The 21732-nt window shown below is 42.3% G+C and overlaps 1 protein-coding gene across 2 annotated transcripts; it reads right to left on the reverse strand.

The window, feature by feature from the left end:
• Nucleotides 1–1330: 1330 nt before the first annotated feature.
• On the reverse strand, nucleotides 1331–17353 carry LOC132571525 (neuropeptide Y receptor type 6-like). 2 transcript variants are annotated; one of them, XM_060238326.1, is made up of 2 exons: nucleotides 17193–17353; nucleotides 1331–2703 (listed from the first exon to the last, which is right to left on the reverse strand). In XM_060238326.1, the coding sequence occupies exon 2, from the start codon at nucleotides 2528–2530 to the stop codon at nucleotides 1415–1417; it is 1116 nt and encodes a 371-aa protein (XP_060094309.1). In that variant the 5' UTR covers nucleotides 2531–2703; nucleotides 17193–17353; the 3' UTR covers nucleotides 1331–1414. The 2 variants fall into 2 exon arrangements, with proteins under 2 accessions (XP_060094309.1, XP_060094310.1); XM_060238327.1 differs by lacking the exon at nucleotides 17193–17353 and adding an exon at nucleotides 3385–3496.
• Between the last annotated feature and the right edge of the window lie 4379 nt (nucleotides 17354–21732).

The following is a 21732-nucleotide window of genomic DNA, read 5'->3' on the forward strand; positions in this document are numbered from 1 at the left end:
CAGTTTGTCAGTCAGATATACATATTTGTAGGTAGAGCAACAGACAGCAGCTGGACAGTGTGGTATAGGGGTCAGAGTGTTGCACTAAGACCTGAAAGATATCCCGTCCCTTCCATGAAGCTTCCTGAGTAATCTTGGGCCTCTCTCTCTCTCTGTCAGGCTAAATACCTCACAGGGTTGTTGTGAGAATAAAAAGGCGAAAGGATAACCATATATGCCACCCCGAGCACCTTGAAGGAAAAGCTGGATAAAATTGTACTAGCAAGGTAGTATGTAGGCAGACAGATTTACTGCCTCTTTGAGATAAGAAGCCACATGTTAGCATTTAAAAGCACAGATTAGGATGGAATGGAAGAGGACTATGCAGTTTGGCCCAGAACTGAATAGGGTAAATTATCAGAGAGAATTTATGAGGTAGGAGTTTATATAAGGACTAGGGACATAGTGGATTTGGAAAAGAATTTAAAAGCCATTGTTTAAGGTGCTAACTAACGGTACTACTTTAGGGTGGAAAAGGGCTTTGTAAAAGGTAATAATTCTGGCAGATCAGGAGAAGCATTAATCTCTGTGTTACATTTATATCATGCCTTTCTTCCACAGAGCTCAAGATAGGATACATAAAGTCTTCAGGAAGTCACCCATGTAGGCAGTGATCAGACCCAGATCCTGGAGTATGGCGCTTCAGCACATCATCATGCCAGGTCCTAGGGTATGTTAAATATGAGTGCCACTCTATCACCCACTCATCACCCTCAAGCAAACAAGGTACCTCCTTCCTGAATACTGCTTTCCACATGTTTTTATTAATTTTGTATACTGAATTCCAGTGTTTTGTATATATGCCTTATGGCATTATGCCTCCTTTTGTAGGTCACCCAGAGCCTGGCACAAGCTAGGACAGTGCAATTAATAAATCAAATTAATGATGATAATAATGATGATGATGCAATCCTAAACAGAGTTACACCATTCTAAGTCAATCAAGTCAATGGTTTGATCCAGACTAAATTTTCCAGTGGCAGAATTGATCCTTCCTGCCTCCCCTCCCCTATTGCAGCCCACTGATCTCCACCAAATTACCCTTGGGGGACAGAAAATATTGAGAAACAATACTTGAAGAGGGTCTGCAGGAAGGAGAGGGAATGGGTGGCAATTGTTAATTTAGTTTAAATCCAACCTGCTGTGAATAAGATGGTATACCTCTGCTTAGCAATAGATCACTCTAGTTTAGCACTAATACGCTAAAGTCTGGCAGCATGGGAAACTCTTGCTAGGAACTTAAATTAAATATTAATAATTATTTTTATTTTACTCTCTGCAAGGTATTTCAGCCTTCAAGCAACACAACTAAAACCACCACAATAAGAGGAATACAAATGTACTAGATAAGTAAATGTTGGAAAGTTGCCTGTTTTCAGATATTTGCAGGCATGTTGTTCAGTTTCAGGGATCCCTTTGACACATCAGTGTTCACCGTTGAAAGGGCAATGTTTTCATATAATTCTTGAGATGCAAAGCATCTAAAGTTGTGAAGCAGAATGACTAAATCCTTTTGAAAATTCTTGTTTAGAAACCCATAAAACACTGGATTGATGCATGTTGCCATCATTGCTACCAAGTGGCACAAGATAAAGACCACATTATGGTGGCAGTTCATCAGCACCTCATGGTTCCAGTCAAACACAATGTTAAATATGTTCAGAGGTAACCAGCATGCTGCAAAAGTTGCAACAATGGAAAAGAGCATAATATTAATTCTTTTGCTCTCATTTATCCTGCTCTCATTCTCCCTTATCTTATCTACTTTACCATGCCTCTTTTGAAGGCACACAAATATCTTGAGATAACAGACAAAAATGAACCCCAGTGGGAAGAAGTACTGGAAAATGAACATGGTTGTGGTAAAAACCCGTCGCTCTTCAACAGATGGCCACACTTCAATGCAGACAACCTTGTTCATGTAGGCATCAGTGTGGGAAGAAAGGGTTTTAAGGGGTTCATCAGTAACTTGCAGGAACACAAAAAAAGGAATTGATACGATCATAGAGAACCCCCAAATGAAGACAATTCCCCAGTATGCATGGGAAATGCTGGGCTTCCAGCCACGTGGGTTCACTATTAGCTGGTACCTTTCAACAGCAATTAATATAAGTGAGAATGTGGAAGCAGTGACAGACATACTTTGTACGAAGCTAGTTATTTTACACATTGCCTCTCCAAAGACCCAATAGTCCATCAGAGTGTACGAAGCATTGAAAGGGATGCACATAATGCAAATGAAGACATCGGATAAGGAGAGATTGGCAATCAAAATGTTGGTAACGTTTTGGCTTTCTTTCTGTTTTTTGATGATGATAATCAGGCACAGGTTGCCAAAAATCCCCACCAATATCACTACAGCATAAGCTGTGATGAGCAAGAAGACTGCAGGAAAGGACGACCGGCAGGATTCAAAGTGCTGGAACTGTGATGTACTGCTGTTTGCAATAGACAGATTCATGCTGGGCTGCTGAATAGTTTTACCAATCATGAAACAACTCTGAAACCATATATATAATTGTAGCTTGGAAGCCAGTTTTTGTTTTTTAAAACATCCTTTGATTTAATTATTTTCTTGGAGTAGCTCAGCAGCAGGTGTACTTAAAAAAAATAAAATTCTTCTTTACGAGCTGCTTCTTGGGGAGATCTGATCATGGATGAATTCTGAAAATACAAGGGAGGGGAACGGAAGCTCATTTATATAACTGTTTTAGTATTATGCTATTGGAACTATTTTTTTTAAAACTCAGGAATTTGGTACTTTTAGAACTGGTTAGGAGAAACAGAAGTTACAAAGTAAAGATTTTCAAAAATTGTAAAATTATGCTTAAACTGTAAACCTTTTTTTAAAAAGACACACCTACTACCCCAAATACAAACTTCTCCACAGAGCTTCAGGACACAGAGCTCCATTTAAGCAGAATCTCATGGCAATGGGTATGCACATATAGAATGGCCTCTGACATTAAATGGATAGTTACAGGGAACACTGTGCCTGGTAGCCCTGACTTGCATGCTGAAAAGCTGATTTGAATCTCAAGCACCCTAGTTTTCAAACAAGCTTACTCAAAAGTAAATCCTAATGAATTCAATAGAACTATCTTCCTAGAATATATGTTTTGGATACATTCCAATGCCATGCTTCTTGTCCCTCTGTTATTTCAGTCCTTACAAACAGCATACACCATATGCAACTAACATACAAATCAAGGTCACTGGTGCAAATACCTTCCCAAGAACACAGAGGCAAGTATAAGATCAGCCTGGCCCGAGCTATAAGCAGGAGAATGAATCACTGGTCACTTGCTTCCCTTCCCCATCTTAGATACCCTAAATATACCTCACCTTAGTCCATTAATGAAGGGACACTGATCCACATGCCTGGATGAGTTGTTTTTCACCTCTGTCAATAAGTATCCTCCTGTTACAAGGTAAAATCAACGTCTGGAAACAAGCTGTAGAAATATAACAGGAAAAAACAAATAACATGTATCCATGTTTTTTCCCCATTCATGCATAAACTTTTGTGCAGTGGGGCCCACTTTGTCAATATTTAAGATGCAACAAGACTCTGCTGTTTTTGCTGCAAATGATTAGCAGAACCAGCACTCTCAGATTTCTCCTCACAGCATTTCATAGCACTTTTCTTTCACAAATGAATCGGCAAGCATGGGCAAGCATAACAATATGCACACACCCCACTTAGCAGTGAAAGTTTCAGGGGTAATGTTAACCTGGGATGGTTCCCTATAGAGAGAACTCAAAGCATATGGCTTTGGGTAGTGTTTCACTTCATTTAGAAAGACGTAGGTAAAGAATAAATTGATACAACTGATGCAGTCCTGCAGAACAGCAGATATGCTCTATCACATCAGATCTCCAGAGAGAGACAGAGCAAGATCTTGCTTCAGCCTTCTCTCAGCAGTGTCTGTCTGCTTCTGTTTCCGTCTCTGCCAGACTATAAACTACATTTTATTTTCATACAAAACTTCATCTGCTGGGAGAGAGGGATCACCTCTTTCAAGCCCCAACAGATAATTGGCCAGAGTCTTCTTGTGACACTTAAGGCCAACTGAGGAGACATCTATAATCATTAAGAAACATTACCATTCTATTGTCACATTGGAAAGACATCCCACATGATTATCACAATGCAACTTCATAGCAATAATTAGACAAAGCTGGAGTGAAGATCTATAATGATGGCTTTTGGGTTGCAATACATACCAGTCCATAATAGGGGATCTTAAAAAGTGAGCTTATGTAACATCATGAGAACTATTGCGGTACTTTCCTTACCAATATCAAGCTTCCGTTTGACCCCAAAGTTTTATTATTACGCAAATGGTCTCCCTTAGATGATAACTTGACTGAAAATATAAGGATACACATTTTGCTAGCATGCACTACCATTGCAGCCAAATGGATATCCTATTATAAGCCAACAATTATTGACTGGCAACAACGTCTGTGGGAACACTTTATAATGGCTAAAATTTCCAATTCAGTGTTTTTTTCTTCTGTTGATAAGTGTGAAAAACATTTTGTATCAATTTGGTTTCCTATTGTAGAATATCTGGCAACTTTAGACATAATTCTTAAGAACTGGATGTACAATCAAATGCTATACTTCTAATGATGGTCAGCTGAATCAGTGGCGTAGGGAGGGAGGGTGGGGGGGCGGATCGCCCCAGGTCTGGGGGATCTGGGGGGCCCCCGCATTGCCAAGGGGGGTTCCTCCCCTCCCCGGCAGGGCTCCGGAGCGTCACGCAGACCTTCCGGCCACAGTCCCAGCTCGGGGCGGGGGAAGCGCCGTCCGACCCTCGCCTGCTCGAGGCTTCTCCTGCTGCTCCACGTGCCGCGGGCAGCAGCAGGAAGCAGAAGGCGGCGGCGGGCAGCAGCAGGAGGAGGAGGCGGCGGCGTTGCGCGCCCAGTGGCCGCATCCCCACACTCGGCAGCAGCGCCCCGGAGCTCTCCGGCCCCCTCAACTCCCAGGCGCCGACGACTCAGCCGCTCCTGGCCCCAGCTGCGGCGGTGCGCCAGAAAGAGGAACTTCGGGCGTGCGTGAGGCAGGCTGCGGGGGCGGAGGGATGTGGGGAGGGCCGCGTGCCGCTCAGCGTCTTAAGGCAGGGAAGCCCCTCCCCTCCCCCTCCCCTCCGCCACTCACATAGGGGGGCCCACATAAATCTTGCGCCCCAGGCCCCCGAAGCCCTAGCTACGCCCCTGAGCTGAATGTTTTACGTTACTTTTGTTTTTAAAATCAAAACTTGAAGCTATATACTTACTTATCTACCTTCTGTAAAAGTTTTTCTTTTGATTTGTAATATCCTTTGGAAAACTTAATAAATGAAAAAATGTTGAGAAAGAGAGAGAGAGAGAGAGAGAGAGAAAGAAAGAAAGAAAGAAAGAAAGAAAGAAAGAAAGAAAGAAAGAAAGAAAGAAAGAAAGAAAGAAAGAAAGAAACTACTGAGGTGCATTGCAAACACAACTCTCTTTCTGATATAGTCCTGCATCTTTCAGCAATAACTGCTCAAGGCCCCAAAAAGTGCTGGAAAAGTAGAGTAGGGATATCACCCTTCTGGGTATGCTTAGTTTATTAATGCTTATTTTTCCGACACAAGTTATTGCCCGAAGACATTTAGGTATGCCAGTTAACCAATGATAAAAGCAAAATTCCAGTTCTCACATTTGCTGATTCACTTTTTGTCTGCATACTTTAAAATAGAAGGGTTGTGATATGACACTTCTGCAGGCCATTATGTTTACATGTCTCCAGATAAAAAGCAAATCTTGTTTAGGAACAATGGATGAATCACATCACCCTGTGCACTGCAAACTGTGTATTCACTGAAATCTCATTAACTCTTCTTCATGCTAGATATTCAGTACAAAAAACTAAAAGAGTGGGGAAAATGTTGCTTTATGGCATGGCAAGAAAACCCAATCTGCAGCTGCCATCTTAACATGGAAATCAGGATGTGCTACAAACTCTGGTTGCTTTCACATTGTGATGATTTCACCACTGAGCAGTCATTATGGCTACAAACAGAAATGCATTTGCAACAGCAATGGACCCTCCATATGGAAGGATTCTATATACTTTCCTTGGCCATCCCCTCATAGCTTCATTACTCTTCCTTGTGCCACCTGAAGACTTTGTGTTGGCTGAAAAACATCACTGTTATAGTGTTATAGCAACTTCTGACTTTATTTAAAAAGTTAGCAAAGTCCTCTGATGGTCAATATGTGTGGGCAGGATGGCAGCCACAAGGGGATGATGCCAGCAAAATGCTGCTGATGTGGATGGGAGTTTCAAAACTTGGCACTTTTCCATCCACATGGCATGCAAGCCTGATTGGACTGTGATCTTTCAGAAGGAGCATACCATGGCAGGTCTGACATTGTGGTGCCAAGTGATTTTATCACATCACCGACACTGCATGAAGGAAGGGTCAACGGCCTGGCCAACCTTGATCCGACTTCATCTATAGACTTAGAAGGCAGGCTTAAGCCTTCATGTACTTTGTCCTAAGCAAGAATGCTGAGGGCCTTGGAATGTGCTGCCCTTTCACCTCCTTCCTGGAATAAATATTTGGGGTAACAAACTAAGGTAAACATCGGTCTCCTTATTCTGCACGTTGTTAGTAAATGATTGTGTAAAGAATAATGTATAAAAATAAAGCAATGCAACCACTGTCCCACAGACACGGACAGACTGGTGCGAGATCCTCAACCCTGAGTCATGTGACATTCCTTAAAGTGGCGCAGCAAACAGGGACCCCTCTCATCAATGCCTGGCATAGGCCCCTTGAGTGCACTCCATCATTCTAAATGACCCCTTCATTGGTGAGTATGGGAGGACAGTTCTCGCAAACCCAGCAGAAACATTTGGAGGAGCTGCGGTTCCTCATTCAGAAGTACGGCAGGTCTGTGACTTCTGGGCAACTTAAGACTCTCTTACAAGAGATCGGTAAACAATGCTCCTGGTACTCGGAGGGAGATTCTCTTAAACTTCGGGACTGGGAGAAGATAGGGAAGACCCTTCATACAGAGCCCCGAGCTTCTGTCAAACTACTTCAAGCCTGGCATAAATGCAGGTATGCAGTAGAGAAATTTATGCCCGTTTCTAACACAAGCCAGCTCTCCAAAGATTGTCCCCTAAAATGCACTGGTGTCCAACTTGTGCCCCCTGTTCCTCCTCTTCCTCCTCCTCCTCGTCCACCAATGGATCCAGCCATGGGCCCACTAACTAACGCCCCGGGATGCATGGTCTGTGAAGTTTTGGAGAAGGAACTTGATGAGGCTAAATTGGAAAATGTCCCAGAATTGGCAGAAATGTTGTCTATTTGCCCTGAACATTTGACAGGGGAAGAGTTGCCTGACCTTTTATCGGTATGCCCAGTAACATATGCACAGAATGAGAATAGACAACAGGTTGTTAACTATACTGTGTTGCCCCACTATGTTTTGAGTGAAATTCAAAAGGCTATCAGAGATATGGGCATAAGGGGAACCGATGTGCAGAGTCTTTTAGAAGGGCTCTCTAATGGATACACTGTGATTTCTCAAGATTGGAAAAATATGGTGGGGATGATGTTAACTCCTGGACAGTATGTGGTATGGGACAGTGAATATTGTAATTTGGCTGATGTTCAAGGGCGTGGCTCCAATGGGACTTATACCGTTGAACAACTATATGGATCTGGACAGTTCAGTACTATTGAAGCACAAGCTGTGCTCCCTGTTGCAACCCTTGCTGTTGTATCTAAATGTGCTTTACAGACCCTTGCCAAAGTACCTACAGAAGGGAAACCAGCCCATCGTTTTGCAACTGTCTGTCAAAAGCCACAAGAGTCCTATTTAGACTTTATCAACCGTCTTCAGGCAGCAATCAGAAGACAGGTTGATAATCCTGATGCAGCAGGAGAATTGAAGATGAAATTGGCCAAGGAAAATGCTAATTTGGATTCAGGAAGAGCCCCGTGGTGCAGAGTGTTAAAGCTGCAGTACTGCAGTCTTGAGTTCTGCTCATGGCCTGAGTTTGATCCTGGCGGAAACTAGATTCAAGTAGCTGCCTCAAGGTTACTCAGCCTTCCCTCCTTCCTAGCTTGGTCAAATGAGTACCCAGATTGCTGGGGGGAAAGTGTAAAAGACACACTTTACTTTGCAACAGCACTCAGTACAGCAGGCTGAAATTGCTGCTAGAAAAACTATTTACAAAGGTCTTTCAACTTAATAGTTGACACCTTATATGAATTAAATTTGATTCATCAACTTCCTGGTGCATGTATCACTCTCCAAATTGACCCTCAAATTTGATTAGCAATTTTTTTAATCTTGCAGTTTTTAATTTCTTGCTGCACAGTACTTTTTTCTGTTGCTCATAGTGGAAGCCATTCTAATCTTCCTGGCTTGATTGCTCAGGGTGATGCATGCTGATAAGCTTTAGAAGGTGTTACTTTTCTATCTACTTTTCCTTTCTCAGTCATAGTTATTTTCACCAGAATGCCAAAGCATTTGTCAAACAGTTCTCAGGTCAATGGTCCATCCAGTCCAGCACTCTGTGACATACAGTGACCAATATATGTGTTCGTTTGGTGTAGTAGTTGTGTGTGGACTCTTATCTGGGAGAGCCAGGTTTGATTCCCCACTCCTCCACTTGCCCCTGATGGAATGGCCTTGGGTCAGCCATAGCTCTGGCAGAAGTTGTTCTTGAAAGGGCAGCTGCTATGGGAATCCTCTCAGCCCTACCCACCTCACAGGGTGTCTGTTGTGGGGGAGGGAGATAAAGGAGATCGTGAGCCGCTCTGAGACTCTTGAGTGGAGGGCGGAATATAAATCCAATGTTGTCTTCTATGTACACACACACACACATATACACTGTGGTTAATAGTAACTGATGGACCTTTGCTCCATGTTTTTATCCAGTCCCCTCTTGGGGCTGGCTATGCTTGCAGCTGCCACCACCTTGGCTATGCTTGTAGCTGCAGTGAATTCCACATGTTAATCACCTTTGGGTGAAGAAGTACTTCCTTTTATCTGTTTTACCCTGACTGCTCAGCAATTTCATTGAATGCCCACAAGTTTTTGTATTGTGAGAAAGGGAGAAAAGTACTTCTTTCTCTACTTTCTGCATCCCATGCATAATCTTGTAAACCTCTTATCATGTCACCCCGCAGTCAATGTTTTTCCAAGCCAAAGAGCCCCAAGTGTTTTAACCTTTCTTCATAGGGAAAGTGTTCCCTAACAAGCTCTGGCAAATGGATGTTACCCATATAGTTTCCTTGAAACCCTGGTACTGTGTGAATGTTTGTGTAGACACATACTCTGGATATCTTTGGGCTACTGCTCACTGTGGTGAAGCCACAAAACGTCATGGCTCACCTTATTTCTGCCTTTGCGGTAATGGGTTGACTGCAACTGTTGAAAACTGATAATGCCTCAGCATATAGTTTTTCTGAATTTGTTGATTTTTGTGCACAATGGAACATTCAAATCCAGCATAGCATTGCATATAATTCCACAGGTCAAGCTATTGTGGAACATGCTAATCAGGCATTGAAAACCACTCTTCAAAAACAATTAAAAGGAGTGAAAATGAAGGTTCCTACCCAAATGCGGGTTCAGGAACAATTGAATTTGGTCTTATTAACTTGGCATGGTCCAGTTCCCCTTATTAACTGGGGGTGCCGGCATGCTGCTGTGTTCTCTCTTACAGGTCCTTTGAGGGTTCTGGCACGTTGTGCTCGCCCAGCTAAAGATGGCGTGGCATCAGGGTCTCCCAAATCCGATTCCCAATTTCAATCTCAGTCTCACATGGGAGATGGTGCGACGCCCACACACCCAGACAGCTCGTGATGTCACATGGAGGGATGTGAAGCATCTAACTAATCCAGCTCAACAAACGTTGGAAGAGGCTGGGCGAGAGCCATCTCCAGAGAATTTAGTGGCTGCTGTATTTGCACAGCTAACAATGAACTCCTTGACTATTTGTTGTTTGTGTTTATGTATTTTGTCTCCTGTCAAGGCTATTAGTTTTGGAGATCGTCTTCAGTTTAATATTTGGGAACGCTTAGCTAACATTAACAATGTTTCACATTTTTGTTTGACACAACACACTGATTTACATATGTTATTAGGAACCTGTCTAATTCCTGTTTGCAAGGCTCCAGGAACTGATACAGCTCTTGGTAAATGTTTAAATGAATCCCAAATCTCTTATGCAACTTTACCCAACTAGGGCATTCCCACCTATAAGCTTCCAGTGGATGCCTTAACTCTATCTACCCCATATGTGGCTAACCATGGAAATCTTACTTGTGCACAGATGGTAAATTGCTCTCACCATAAGCCATTGCACAGTTGCCTGCAAACCGGTGCCCCTTTGTGGAAATGTAATGCAACAATTAATGTAACCAGTAATTATGGCTGCACAGTTGTCTAAAACAGCATGCCGCAGCTGTTTTTAGTTTTAGTTTTAGTTACTTTTAGTTACATTCCTGCTAATATATCTCTTTTCTGTATGTTGTTTAAGTCGCCTTGCTGTGGTGTTGCCTCAAAGATCCTGGCTTATTGAACCCTCTGCCTCACGCATTAGCAGAGAAACTGTCCCCTTAGACTCTACCTGTGATTCTTCTGATATGGCATTATTATCTCAAGCTGAATATGTGTTTTTTGCTGCTTCACTCATTGGGGTGCCAGCCTTAGCTGTTATTAATCACAGAACATTAAGTAAAATTGCTTGCAGCTTAGCAAAAACTATTAATTCTACCTCCATTGCCTTGGCTGCCTTGAATACAGAACAGGTGGAGCTGTGGCATGCTGTTTTAGACAACTGTGCAGCTATAAACTATCTGCTCCTCCTCCACCACCAAGGATGTGAATCATTGCAAAATATGTGCTGCTTCAATATCACTGACAATTCTCAAAGAATAAACCATCAGCTCGATAACCTACGGCAGTTGGCTGCTTCCATTCATAAGGACATTCTACCATCCTGGTGGGAAGCACTATGGTCCTGGCTGCCTACAGGATGGCTGGGCACTTTGTGTTAGTGGGGTTTGGGAATGTTAGGACTAGCTGTAGCGATGTGTTGCTTTGTACAATGCTTGCCTTCCTTATGTGTCTTGTTTACAAGAATATGTAAACCGTCAGGAGAAGAATATATCTTGCAAGCCAATCATGCATATGTATTAGCAAAGCAATTGGAACAATACACCCCTTTTATACAATCGATTCCAGAGAGTGGTGGTGAGGGGTCAGAATGTTTTTGATACCTCTTAAAAACAGAAAAGAATGGGATGAAGGAAGGGTCAATGGCCTGGCCAACCTTGATCTGACTTCATCTATAGACTTAGAAGGCAGGCTTAAGCCTTCATGTACTTTGCCCTATGCAAGAATGCTGAGGGCCTCAGAATGTGCTGCCCTTTCACCTCCTTCCTGGAATACACATTTGGGGTAACAAGCTAAGGTGAACATCGGTCTCCTTATTTTGCACGTTGTTAGTAAATGATTGTGTAAAGAATAATGTATAAAAATAAAGCAACGCAACCACTGTCACACAGACACGGACAGACTGGTGCGAGATCCTTAACCCTGAGTCGTGTGACATTCCTATAACTGCACACAGTGCTCTATTTTTTTTTTTACTACAAAATTAGAGTTTGCCCAAAGCAATGCAGTGAGGTCACTTCCAAGTGACATCATTGCATCAGGGATGTCATGCTACAACATCCCTGTTTGGGGGTGGGGCTCCACCTGCCAGCCAGCTGGGGTGTCTGGCAACATACTAGGATCTGGAATGCCTAGGTTTGAATCCCTACTCTGCTTTGTCGGTCCACTGAGGTAAACTTGGGCCACTTACATAATCTCAGCCTAACTTACCTCAGTCACACAGAGATGTTGTGAAGATAAAATGGAGCAAGGGAGAAGGATGTAAGGTGTTTTAGGTCCCATTGTAGAGAAAGGTGGCATAAAAACAAAGCAATAGATATACCTGAAAGGGGGGAGGGGCAGATAAAAAGTAGATTGTTCACTACAGGGCACGGTGAGAAAGAAGCAGGGAAAGATGAGGATATGTGGGTTGTCAGAAGGAAGGAAATAGGGAAGAGTTCAGGGAAGGAGAAACAGAGAATACAGCAGGTTCTCCAGTGTGCAAATGCACCTGGCATAGGGGGCATCACTGTGTAACTAAGCCATTGTTTTCTCAGGTAGAGGCTGCCAGAGGAAAGAAAGGAGGGGAAGCTGAAAACATAGGGGCAGATAAAGGTAGGTTGGCTGGTGGGTGGAAAGGAGAGAAGGTAGCAGGAAAAGAGGAAAAAGCATACAGGCTTGCAGGGAAGAGAAAGGTGAAATAATGTGGGAGGAGAATGTGAGATGCCTTCCACAAGTCCTTGTGGATTCCCTGCTTGTCATTTAGATAAGAAGTATAGATGACAATGCTTCCAAAGTACAGCCACTTACAACTTTCAGGTTACTTTCCATAATCAACCAACCAGACAAACAAACAAAAACATCTGGGTACAAAAGAACCCCAGAAATCCGCTGGTTTCTGACTTTGGGATTTTTTTAACCCTAGTCCATATTGGAGTACAAACATACCCCATGAGTATCTTTTAAAACAGAAAACACTAATGCAGAGAAGCATTTTAAGTGCTGTTAAAAGATACAACCCCTTCCAACAATCTGATGATCATTACTGATCTCTCTCTCTCTCTCTCTCGGCTTGACTTTGCGAACGAAGATTTAAGAAGGGTGCAGTAGTCCACTTCTGCTGCAGGCTCGCTGGTGGCTGACAAGACCAATGCGGGACAGGCAGATCCGGCCACAGTGGCTGCAGGGAAAAGTCTGATTTGGGGTTGGTGCTGTAGCAGTGCGATTCTTCCTCAATCTCCTTTTGTCCTCAAGACCAGCTATGCGTGCGTTCTCAAAGGAAGAGACAGCCTGGTGGATGGTGTGCCTCCATGCTTTGCGATCTGAGGCTAGGTCAGACCACTGGTGATGGTTGATGCGACAGGTGCCAAGGGATTTCTTCAAGGAGTCCTTGTACCTCTTCTTTGGTGCCCCTCTATTTCGATGGCCGGTGGAAAGTTCGCCATACAGAGCAATCTTGGGAAGGCGGTGGTTTTCCATCCTAGAAATATGCTCTGCCCAGCGCAGCTGCGTCTTCAACAGCAGTGCCTCGATGCTGGTAACCTCCGCCCTCTTGAGGACTTCAGTGTTGGTCACAAAGTCACTCCAGTGGATGTTGAGGATGGTGTGAAGGCAGCGCTGATGAAAGCGCTCAAGGAGTCGCAGGTGATGACGGTATAAAACCCACGATTCGGAGCCGTAGATGAGGGTTGTCATCACAACCGCTTTGTAAACATTGATCTTTGTGCCTTTTTTCAGATGCTTGTTGCTCCACACTCTTTTGTGCAGTCGGCCAAATGCACGATTTGCCTTTGCCAGCCTGTTGTCAATCTCCTTGTCGATCTTGGCATCTGAGGAGATGATGCACCCCAGGTAGTTGAACTGCTGGACTGTCTTCAGAATTGATTCATCCACAGTGATGCAGGGAGGGTGATAATCTTCCTGGGGTGCAGGCTGGTGGAGAACTTCTGTCTTCTTCAGACTAACTTCATTACTGATAGTCTAGAGAATAGTTATCTCACAACAGAGAAATATGTTCTAGGGGTATAAAAATACCCCAGATGCAAACAATGTTAGAAATTATTAATATTCAACATTTTTCTTTAAAGTTTATGGAAGTTCTCTAATATCCTTGGTTCAAGCATATTTTTTGTTGTTTCAAATTTAAAACAAAAAACACAGCTTTATAAATGAGCAGAACTGTGTGAGTTATTCAGTATGCAAAGGGAGAGAAGTGAATCTCAAAAGAAACATTCTGTGTCATGGGAAAGTGTGTTTTGAGGCACTGAGTGCTTGGGTACAGTGTAACACAGCGACTTTTATTACTTGTGAGACATTCCCTTCAATACATTGAAATTTGTCTGTGAGTAAGATATAACCTGCAAACAAAGTCTTGGTGGGTCAGGAAGGGCTATGATGCTTTGTAATTTTCTTTCCTTACTCAACTAGATGGTGGTCTTGTTAATGACATGGCACATATCAAAAATACAAAACAACATATTCTGACTGGACCTACTTTTAAGATATTTTTCAAGATGTAACAATAAGACATGTGCAAGCAGCCTTTTTTTTAGTCATTGCAACCGCTGCAATTTATGGCAACTGCTTCCTATAACTGTTGTATTCCATAATCCCAGCCATATTGCAAACCCATTGATAACCCTGTGTACTTCCTGTGTTGTTAATTGTTGCCAACAGCTTGGATCATTTAAATAGTTCAACATTAAACATGTTGCAGCTGAAAATATGAATAAATTTCACTGAAAAGTGAAATGGGCAATATGAATATTGTAAACGGCTTGTTCAAACATGCAAGTGATCACTCCATGGCACAGTCAATGGATAGTGAATATGCAGGAGTGAATGGCTCTTAGTCGTCTGTGCTATGCAGACAAGGCTTTCCTCTGTTGTGTCTGGCCCCAGGTGTAGTTTTACCTACATGTTTCATTTCCACTTCTACAATAACATACTTATCTCCTATTACAGTGCAAATTCATTTTGAAATTTAGTGAAAATAAAACACTAGAACAGCTAGTGATACTTCTCCATACACTGTTTCCAGGGAATACTTTTTACACCTATGCACATAATAAATGATTTCTTTCCCCATGGAACTGCAACTTCAAGAGGGTGCAAGTGGAAAATCTGCAGGGGAGGAGTATAAATATTTACCTACTTGCCACTTCTCCCATTTACAAATCCATGGGGAGAACTTTGGGGAAGGGCAACTTGGATTGAAGAACAGAGAAAAAGTTAAGCACTCCCACACGTTTTCATTGCTCAAAATGTAAAGCTGCGGTGATCTCACACACACTAAATAATGCACTTTCAATCTACTTCCAATTCACACAGTAAAATCCAGTAGGAAAGTGCATAGAAAGTGGATCGAAAGTGCATTATTTAGTGTGTGTGATCGTAGCCTAAGATTTATCATACCAGGGGATTGTAATAGTTTGGGTTCTTCTATATGACTCTATTTTTCAACTGTTTAGATCCACTCCCCTCTCCTTTACACAAATAGAGAAGAGTTCATTGCAGCTTCTCACTTGCCCCTGACAACACTCTGGAGAGTCCCTTAAACTTTTGGAGGACTCCCCCCCCCATGATGAGTGCACATGTGCATGGAGGTAGATGCAAGAGAGAGAAAAAGAAGGAAATCTGTTTCATGAATGGAAGCATTCTTATCCTACTTTGCACCTGAGCCCATATTTTATATTATGTAGTTATCACTCACCACGGGTTAAACATAACCAATGCTCAGTGCTCTGCATCAAGGCAACTGTACATTTAAAATAAGTAACTCAGTTCAAATATGCAAGTAGACAATGCCTTTGTTGGGGGTTTCTGCAAGAGCTGGCAAATGTAACAACTATTTATCTATATTAGGGGAGGGGCTGTGGCTCAGTTGTAGAGCATCTGCTTGGCATGCAGAAGGTCTCAGGCTCAGCCCCTGGCATCTCCAATTCAAAGGATCTGGCAGTAGGTGATGTGAAAGACCTCTGCCTAGCACCCTGGAGAGCCACTGTCAGTCCAAATAGATAATACTGACCTTGATGGACCAAGGGTCTGATTCAGTATAAAGCAGCTTCATGTGTTCATATTTATCTATAAACAAAGTAGTTTTATTAAAGATAAGTTTAAAATAGTGAGGCCACTGTCCAATATACATTTCTGAACATTTACATCTCATCAAAATAAATGCAGCTGTTTAGGGCATGATTTTATGAAACAAATCAGTCCAGAAGATATATGAAATGTTTTGAACAGTGTGTTTTCCTTCATTAAAGTTGTTTATTATAGTAGATTTCATGTAGACAGACCCTCCTGGTTTCAGTAATTTTGCCGGCAGTGAAACAGAGGTTGCTATTACTTCCAGTTTCTTCCCCTTAGGAAGCATTTTTTTCCTTATATTTCTAGCAGCTGTCTCTCTTGCTACATGAATTTTGTCTTTCTTTCTTGTACTTTGAAATATGAAATGTGGGGGGGAAATGTGATCTAAACAGGCAGGATTTCCTGTGTCCGAAAGTTGCAATCAAAAATATTTTTAGCCTTGGAATAGAACATCAGTAAGTTTGGAGTTTGCAATTTTGAAATCCTGGCTCCAAAGAACTCAATAGAAGTTAACTATTATTGTAAAAAAGCTACAGTTGTTCTGAGTGTTCTTAATGCTAAAGAGATATGACTGCCACAAAACAAAATGCAAAGGTGCCCAAGGATTTTGGGGATGGCAAAAGCCTTCTTGTAGGTCAGTGGCACCAACTCCCCCCATCTTTCTCCTATACCTATGCCATTGTACTATACAACTAGAACCATCTGCATTCTAGTATAGATCATACTTGTAAAAATGATCAATGTAATTATTCCAAGTCCAATTTATGTTGACAATGTATTTTTCTATTGTGTTTACTTATAAAATTTATCTGTCATACTGCATGACTAATTTTTTCCCTTAAAAATAATACGTTCATAAATGTTTCATTTCCATAAACAACCACTCAGCGGGGGGGGGGGGGGGGGAATAATTACAATTGCACCACAAATTGATTCAGCCTATAGTTTTCATTCACAGAGATGCTGAAGAATCCTTGGTAAGACCACCGGCAAAAGACATCTTCATAGAACATCAAATTTGGATAATAAATTCTCTATTGCTATCCATTCCTACTTGTTTCCTAAACAATCCAGAGAAACTGATACTTTGAAATATACATTCATGCTATTGAGGGTGGCTGGGATCCAAAGAAGCATACAATGTTATGTTCATACATGGGGGTTTTCAGCTCCCCCTTCCAGCAGTACCCCTTCACAGCACGCCAAAGTCAGCACACAGTCCTCCAGAGTGGCATGCCATGAGATGCAAGGCTCTTCCAATAAAAGGAAATGTCCTTTCCCCTATGCACAGGTAGAAGCACCTTCTGCTTGCACTTAGGGAGAGGAACTGGATCCCAGCAGCTGTCCACAAGGCACATAAATAAAATAAAATAAAAAACAATAATCTTATTATGAATATTCCAACATCTTACCTTTTGGAAATTTCAAATAACATTTCCACTCCCTTGTTTTGAATGGTCTTCTTTTCTTTTTCATACTAAGTACTGGCAAAAACCAAGAGACTTATATTTTGTGTCCAAAGGGATCAGAAGTGTATCATCTCTCTTACTTAAACTACGTATAAAGTCTATTCAATTCATTCAGCCTTCTGAAGCAAACTGATTGACTGACATTCCCCACTGGGAACTGAAGTCACCACACTGAAGAGCCACTGCTGAGAAACAGAGAAATAAAGCGAGCTCTGGAGTCGGAGAGGAGAGGGAAACCAATGAGGAGGCAGCTGGGAGGAGACACCAGTAGTCATGGGGATAATGTTTTCCATGAGTGGTTTTTTTCAAGTGTTATCTTCCAACCTGATTTGCAGTTATCTATTCTATAGCACACTTGTTTATTTAAAAAAAAAATCCATGCTGGATTTTGGATCTGTGCATATTTACTCAGCTTTATTGCTTCAGTGTAGAGTGTGGGGGTATCAAAATGCAGTAGATTGCTTTAATCTGCTTTTTCCCCTTTTGTGGTACTGCTGATGGCACAATTAAAACCATATTTATTTTTCTACTGTATTGTTCAACTGCAATCCAATCAGATCAATAGTAGTTGTTACTGTCTTCCAAGGGCAGAGGCACTTCTAGAACCATAGATAACAAGATTCAAGAGACAGACCATGTATTAGTTGACTTTCTCAGCATTCAAAGTGCATCCAAGATTGTCCCAGTAATCTTAATGGCAATTTTGTAATGAAAGTCATTACTATTCCCATATTACAATGCTGATGAGATGTTTAGGTTAAGAGATAGAAGTCTGCTTAATGTAACCCAAGTCAGTTCTTGTGTGAGTCTACATGTGTCAGGGCATGCCCTATATGCGTACGATCTGCCCACAGGATCTGGAACTATTTGGAATCCTTTCTGTCTGTTGTAAACACCACTCCTGTTTTTGGATACAGCAATTTCCTGGGCAATAAGAGAAGGACAGAAAACAAAGCACTTAAGCAGCAAGTATCTTTATTGTTGTAAAAAGGTACAGACAAAAATAGAGAAATCAGCAATAAAAACAAAAATAGTTGGAAGCTGTTTTACAGAAACCAAATAAAACAATCAGTTTTACCTAATCCCATTATGTAGTTGTGTCATTTTGAGATAAGTTCTCAATCAAAGTTATTGTGAGATCCTAATTCTGTTCTCCTCTCTTGGGTTCTCTGGAGAAACAAATCCTGAGAGAGAAAAAAGGTGATGGGCTGCCTGAAATGAGACTTGAAGGTGTAGTGATACAGACAGGGATGGAGTCTGAGATAACTGGGACCAGGATCCTGACCAGGATGCAATGGAAAGGAACCAGCTGTAATAAGACAACCCGGTTGGCAATAGAAAAGATAAAAGAAGAGGAGCTGAAAAGAGGATATGAAAGGTTAAATAGGAGAAGGAAAGCAACGAGAAATCATACTCTGCCTATCTTGAAGGGTCCAGTGTCACCGTGTTTCTGGGGAATGAGAGATGATTTTGGATGGAAGCCATTTCCTTTTTAAAAAAATTGACATTTTTATCATTTTTAACCATAAACAACCTATAATACAATATTGGATTTTCTTCAATGTTATCAATACTTAGTGGAACCCATTTACTAAGAACAGCAAGCTTAGGGAGTCTCTCTTACTCATGTGAATTTACCTGAGTCCCTACAGAGAAGAACTGCTATTGGTCTGATATTGGGACCTCTTCTACCATTGGTCTTTGAGACTGAGTATTATTGTTGAACTTTGAGCTGGATTGGTGCTGTTCTGGGGCAAAACCCTACTGGTGTATATTGTGCTATGACAAGTGCTTGTCATATGAAAAGTGCACCTGTGGTAGGTGTTATGATTGACACAGATATGTTCATGGCATCTGAGAGATGAGAAAAATGGTCCTTCTTGGCTTGACTATAAAGATCTAGGAATGACAGTTATAAAAGAAATCTAAATAGCTTTGATGATTTATTTTGCAAAACCGAGAAAGTGAGAGGGATTTCAGAAAATTCAGAGTGGATGTTGATCCATGCATCTATGGTGCATCTGGGCTGTTTAGCTGTTTCCCATGTAGATGATACCTTTGAGCAAAAGCATGGGAACACAGAAAGCATTTGTTTCCCCTGCATCTGAACTTCTAAGACCAAAAGTTCTTGTGGCACTGTGCTCCCATGTTCTAGATGTTTTTTAAAGTTTGGAGGCCCTTTAGGCTATGTAGATCAAAGAGCTCATGGCCAGAACAAGAATTTTTATTAGTAGTTTCCAGGTTATAACTCAATCACATTGCCAGTTATATTACATTAGTTCCAACATTCTTATTAAAACTGTAAAATTTGAAACTCACAGAAATTTTATTATGCATATTAAATACAGGGAAGACAAGCAGCAAAACTAGTTTTCCAGCCAAGCCACCTCAGTTGGGAGACTTGCTTCCAGACTTTAGCAGCATGGGAGAGGACTGGCACCCCTACCTAGGTCTGCACCTCCTCTGGTCACATCCAAGACAAGCCCTTGCTGGCTTTTGGTGGTACACGCCTAGGACCCTGAATCATCCCAACAAGAATGGGATGCCATTAACAAATTATGAACTTGAAAAATACAAGAAGATATGTAGATATATATAATACGTATGCACATAAGTTCTATCAGCATGATAAAGGAACTTACTTCTGCAGAACTCTCAGTTATACAGATAACATTGTGAAAGCAACGTCACCCCAGAGTCAAAAACGACTGGTGCTTGCACAGGGCACTACCTTTGCCTTTAATCAAAAATGTACAATTTGTATGCATGTAAGATCTTTCATAAATTATGCCAAACCTCAGCCAGAGGTGGGGCAGTGTGTGCCAATGGACACCTGCTGCCTCCTATATGTGCAAACTTTATATTTTTTTATGTGCATTGTGCAGACATTCTTTAACCTTTACTATGTTGTTGAATGCGGCTTTTATAATGGGATAAAATTGCCATTGTGCTGAAGAAAGATTGTTACTAGAAATGTGGGGGGGGTCTCCTCTTTTTATGTGGGAATTAGTGGAGGCAGACCTAGGTAGAGTTATTTAGGAGCAAGTGTATACCAGTACTAGTTCAGAGAGATATATTTTGAAATGACCAAACCAATTGTAATTAAGAAGAAGGAATTTTATTGGAATAGAATAAAATATGTTTAAAAACAAGCAGAATTTAAGCTAACACACACACAAAGAATAGCAGAAAAATAGTAGTTACAGAGTGTATAGGGGATGAGATGGGGAGGAGAGATCATATTTACCTGTTCTGGAGGGCTGAAGTCCATGGAGAAGAACAGCAGTATGGTAAGCACTCTACTGTGGAGGGTACCCAAACAGAATTTGAGGGTGGAAGTCTGAAAAAGTAGGGCAAGAAGAATTGAGAGTGGCAAGGTGATGATATTATCTGAATAGGAGCAGGAAAGCAATTAATATCTGGGATGGAGTAAGAGGGTCAAGAGCTGGAGACAGGGTGTTACCAGGAAATATAAATATAGATACACCCAGAGGTATTATTGACAGAAGACAACGGCTGCAGAGCTGGAAGAGAATTCATAATAAAAGGGACTTTTCCCAAGTTGGTGCATTCCATGGATGTTGGAGGAATGCTGGGATTAGCCAGGTGTCCGTTTGCTCCAGGGCCACCTTAGCCAGAGACAAAGAGGTTTATGCATACTTATCTTCAGTTGCGCAGTGCTGGCATGTGCTGGGCCTAGGGGTCACAGCATGTTTGGAGCTGGGGCAACTTGACTAAGGTGCTGTCAGTCTCCATTTTGTATGCCAAGCCTGGCTTAGAATGTACAGAATGTCACAAGTGCTAAATGTTTTGAGGGTTGCCCACGCCATGAAGCAGCCTATCTACACCTTCCACAAAACATAACCAGTGCTCGGAAGTTGGCCAGGTAGGCCATTGCCTAGGGTGCCATCTGGCCACAGGGGTGGTGGGAACCCCTCCACATGCAGTGGGTGACCTACCATCAAGACTCAGTGCAGTGCCTGCCTTTGCTCCTGCTGCGGCCACCCAACCCCATGGATGGCCACCTCCCCCGCCATGGACAGTGCTCCTGCTGCCCACTCCGTCCCAGAGGGGATGGAGTGCACACCCAGCTTTGCCCTCAGCCTCGGGCTGCAGTGACTCCTGAAAGTTCTTCCCCACCCAGCCACCACTTTCTCAGCAGTGGCTGCTGGGACAGGTGGCTGGTTATGAGGTTTGGAACTGTGTCAGAATATTCCTTTTATGCGTTGTGTGAAGGAAATCAAGGCAGCCACTGCCTTCTCCGCCCTGCACCCCTTTCGCCACTTCAGCAGCTGCTGGCTCCCTTGCAATGGTGAAAGGGAGAGTTAGGGGAGCCCTTGGAATGCACCTGTCCCTTGGTTGGGCTGGGCGCTCTTTGCACTTTGCTGGAGAGCAAGGGTAAGCCAAGTTGGACTTTTCTGCTCATGCGGCTCATTGTCCAAAATGGCCATGCAAAAGGGCAAAAGGGCTGCTGGCTTGCCTG

Source organism: Heteronotia binoei, chromosome 5 (genome assembly GCF_032191835.1).
Source record: "Heteronotia binoei isolate CCM8104 ecotype False Entrance Well chromosome 5, APGP_CSIRO_Hbin_v1, whole genome shotgun sequence".
Classification (NCBI taxonomy): Eukaryota; Metazoa; Chordata; class Lepidosauria; order Squamata; family Gekkonidae; genus Heteronotia; species Heteronotia binoei.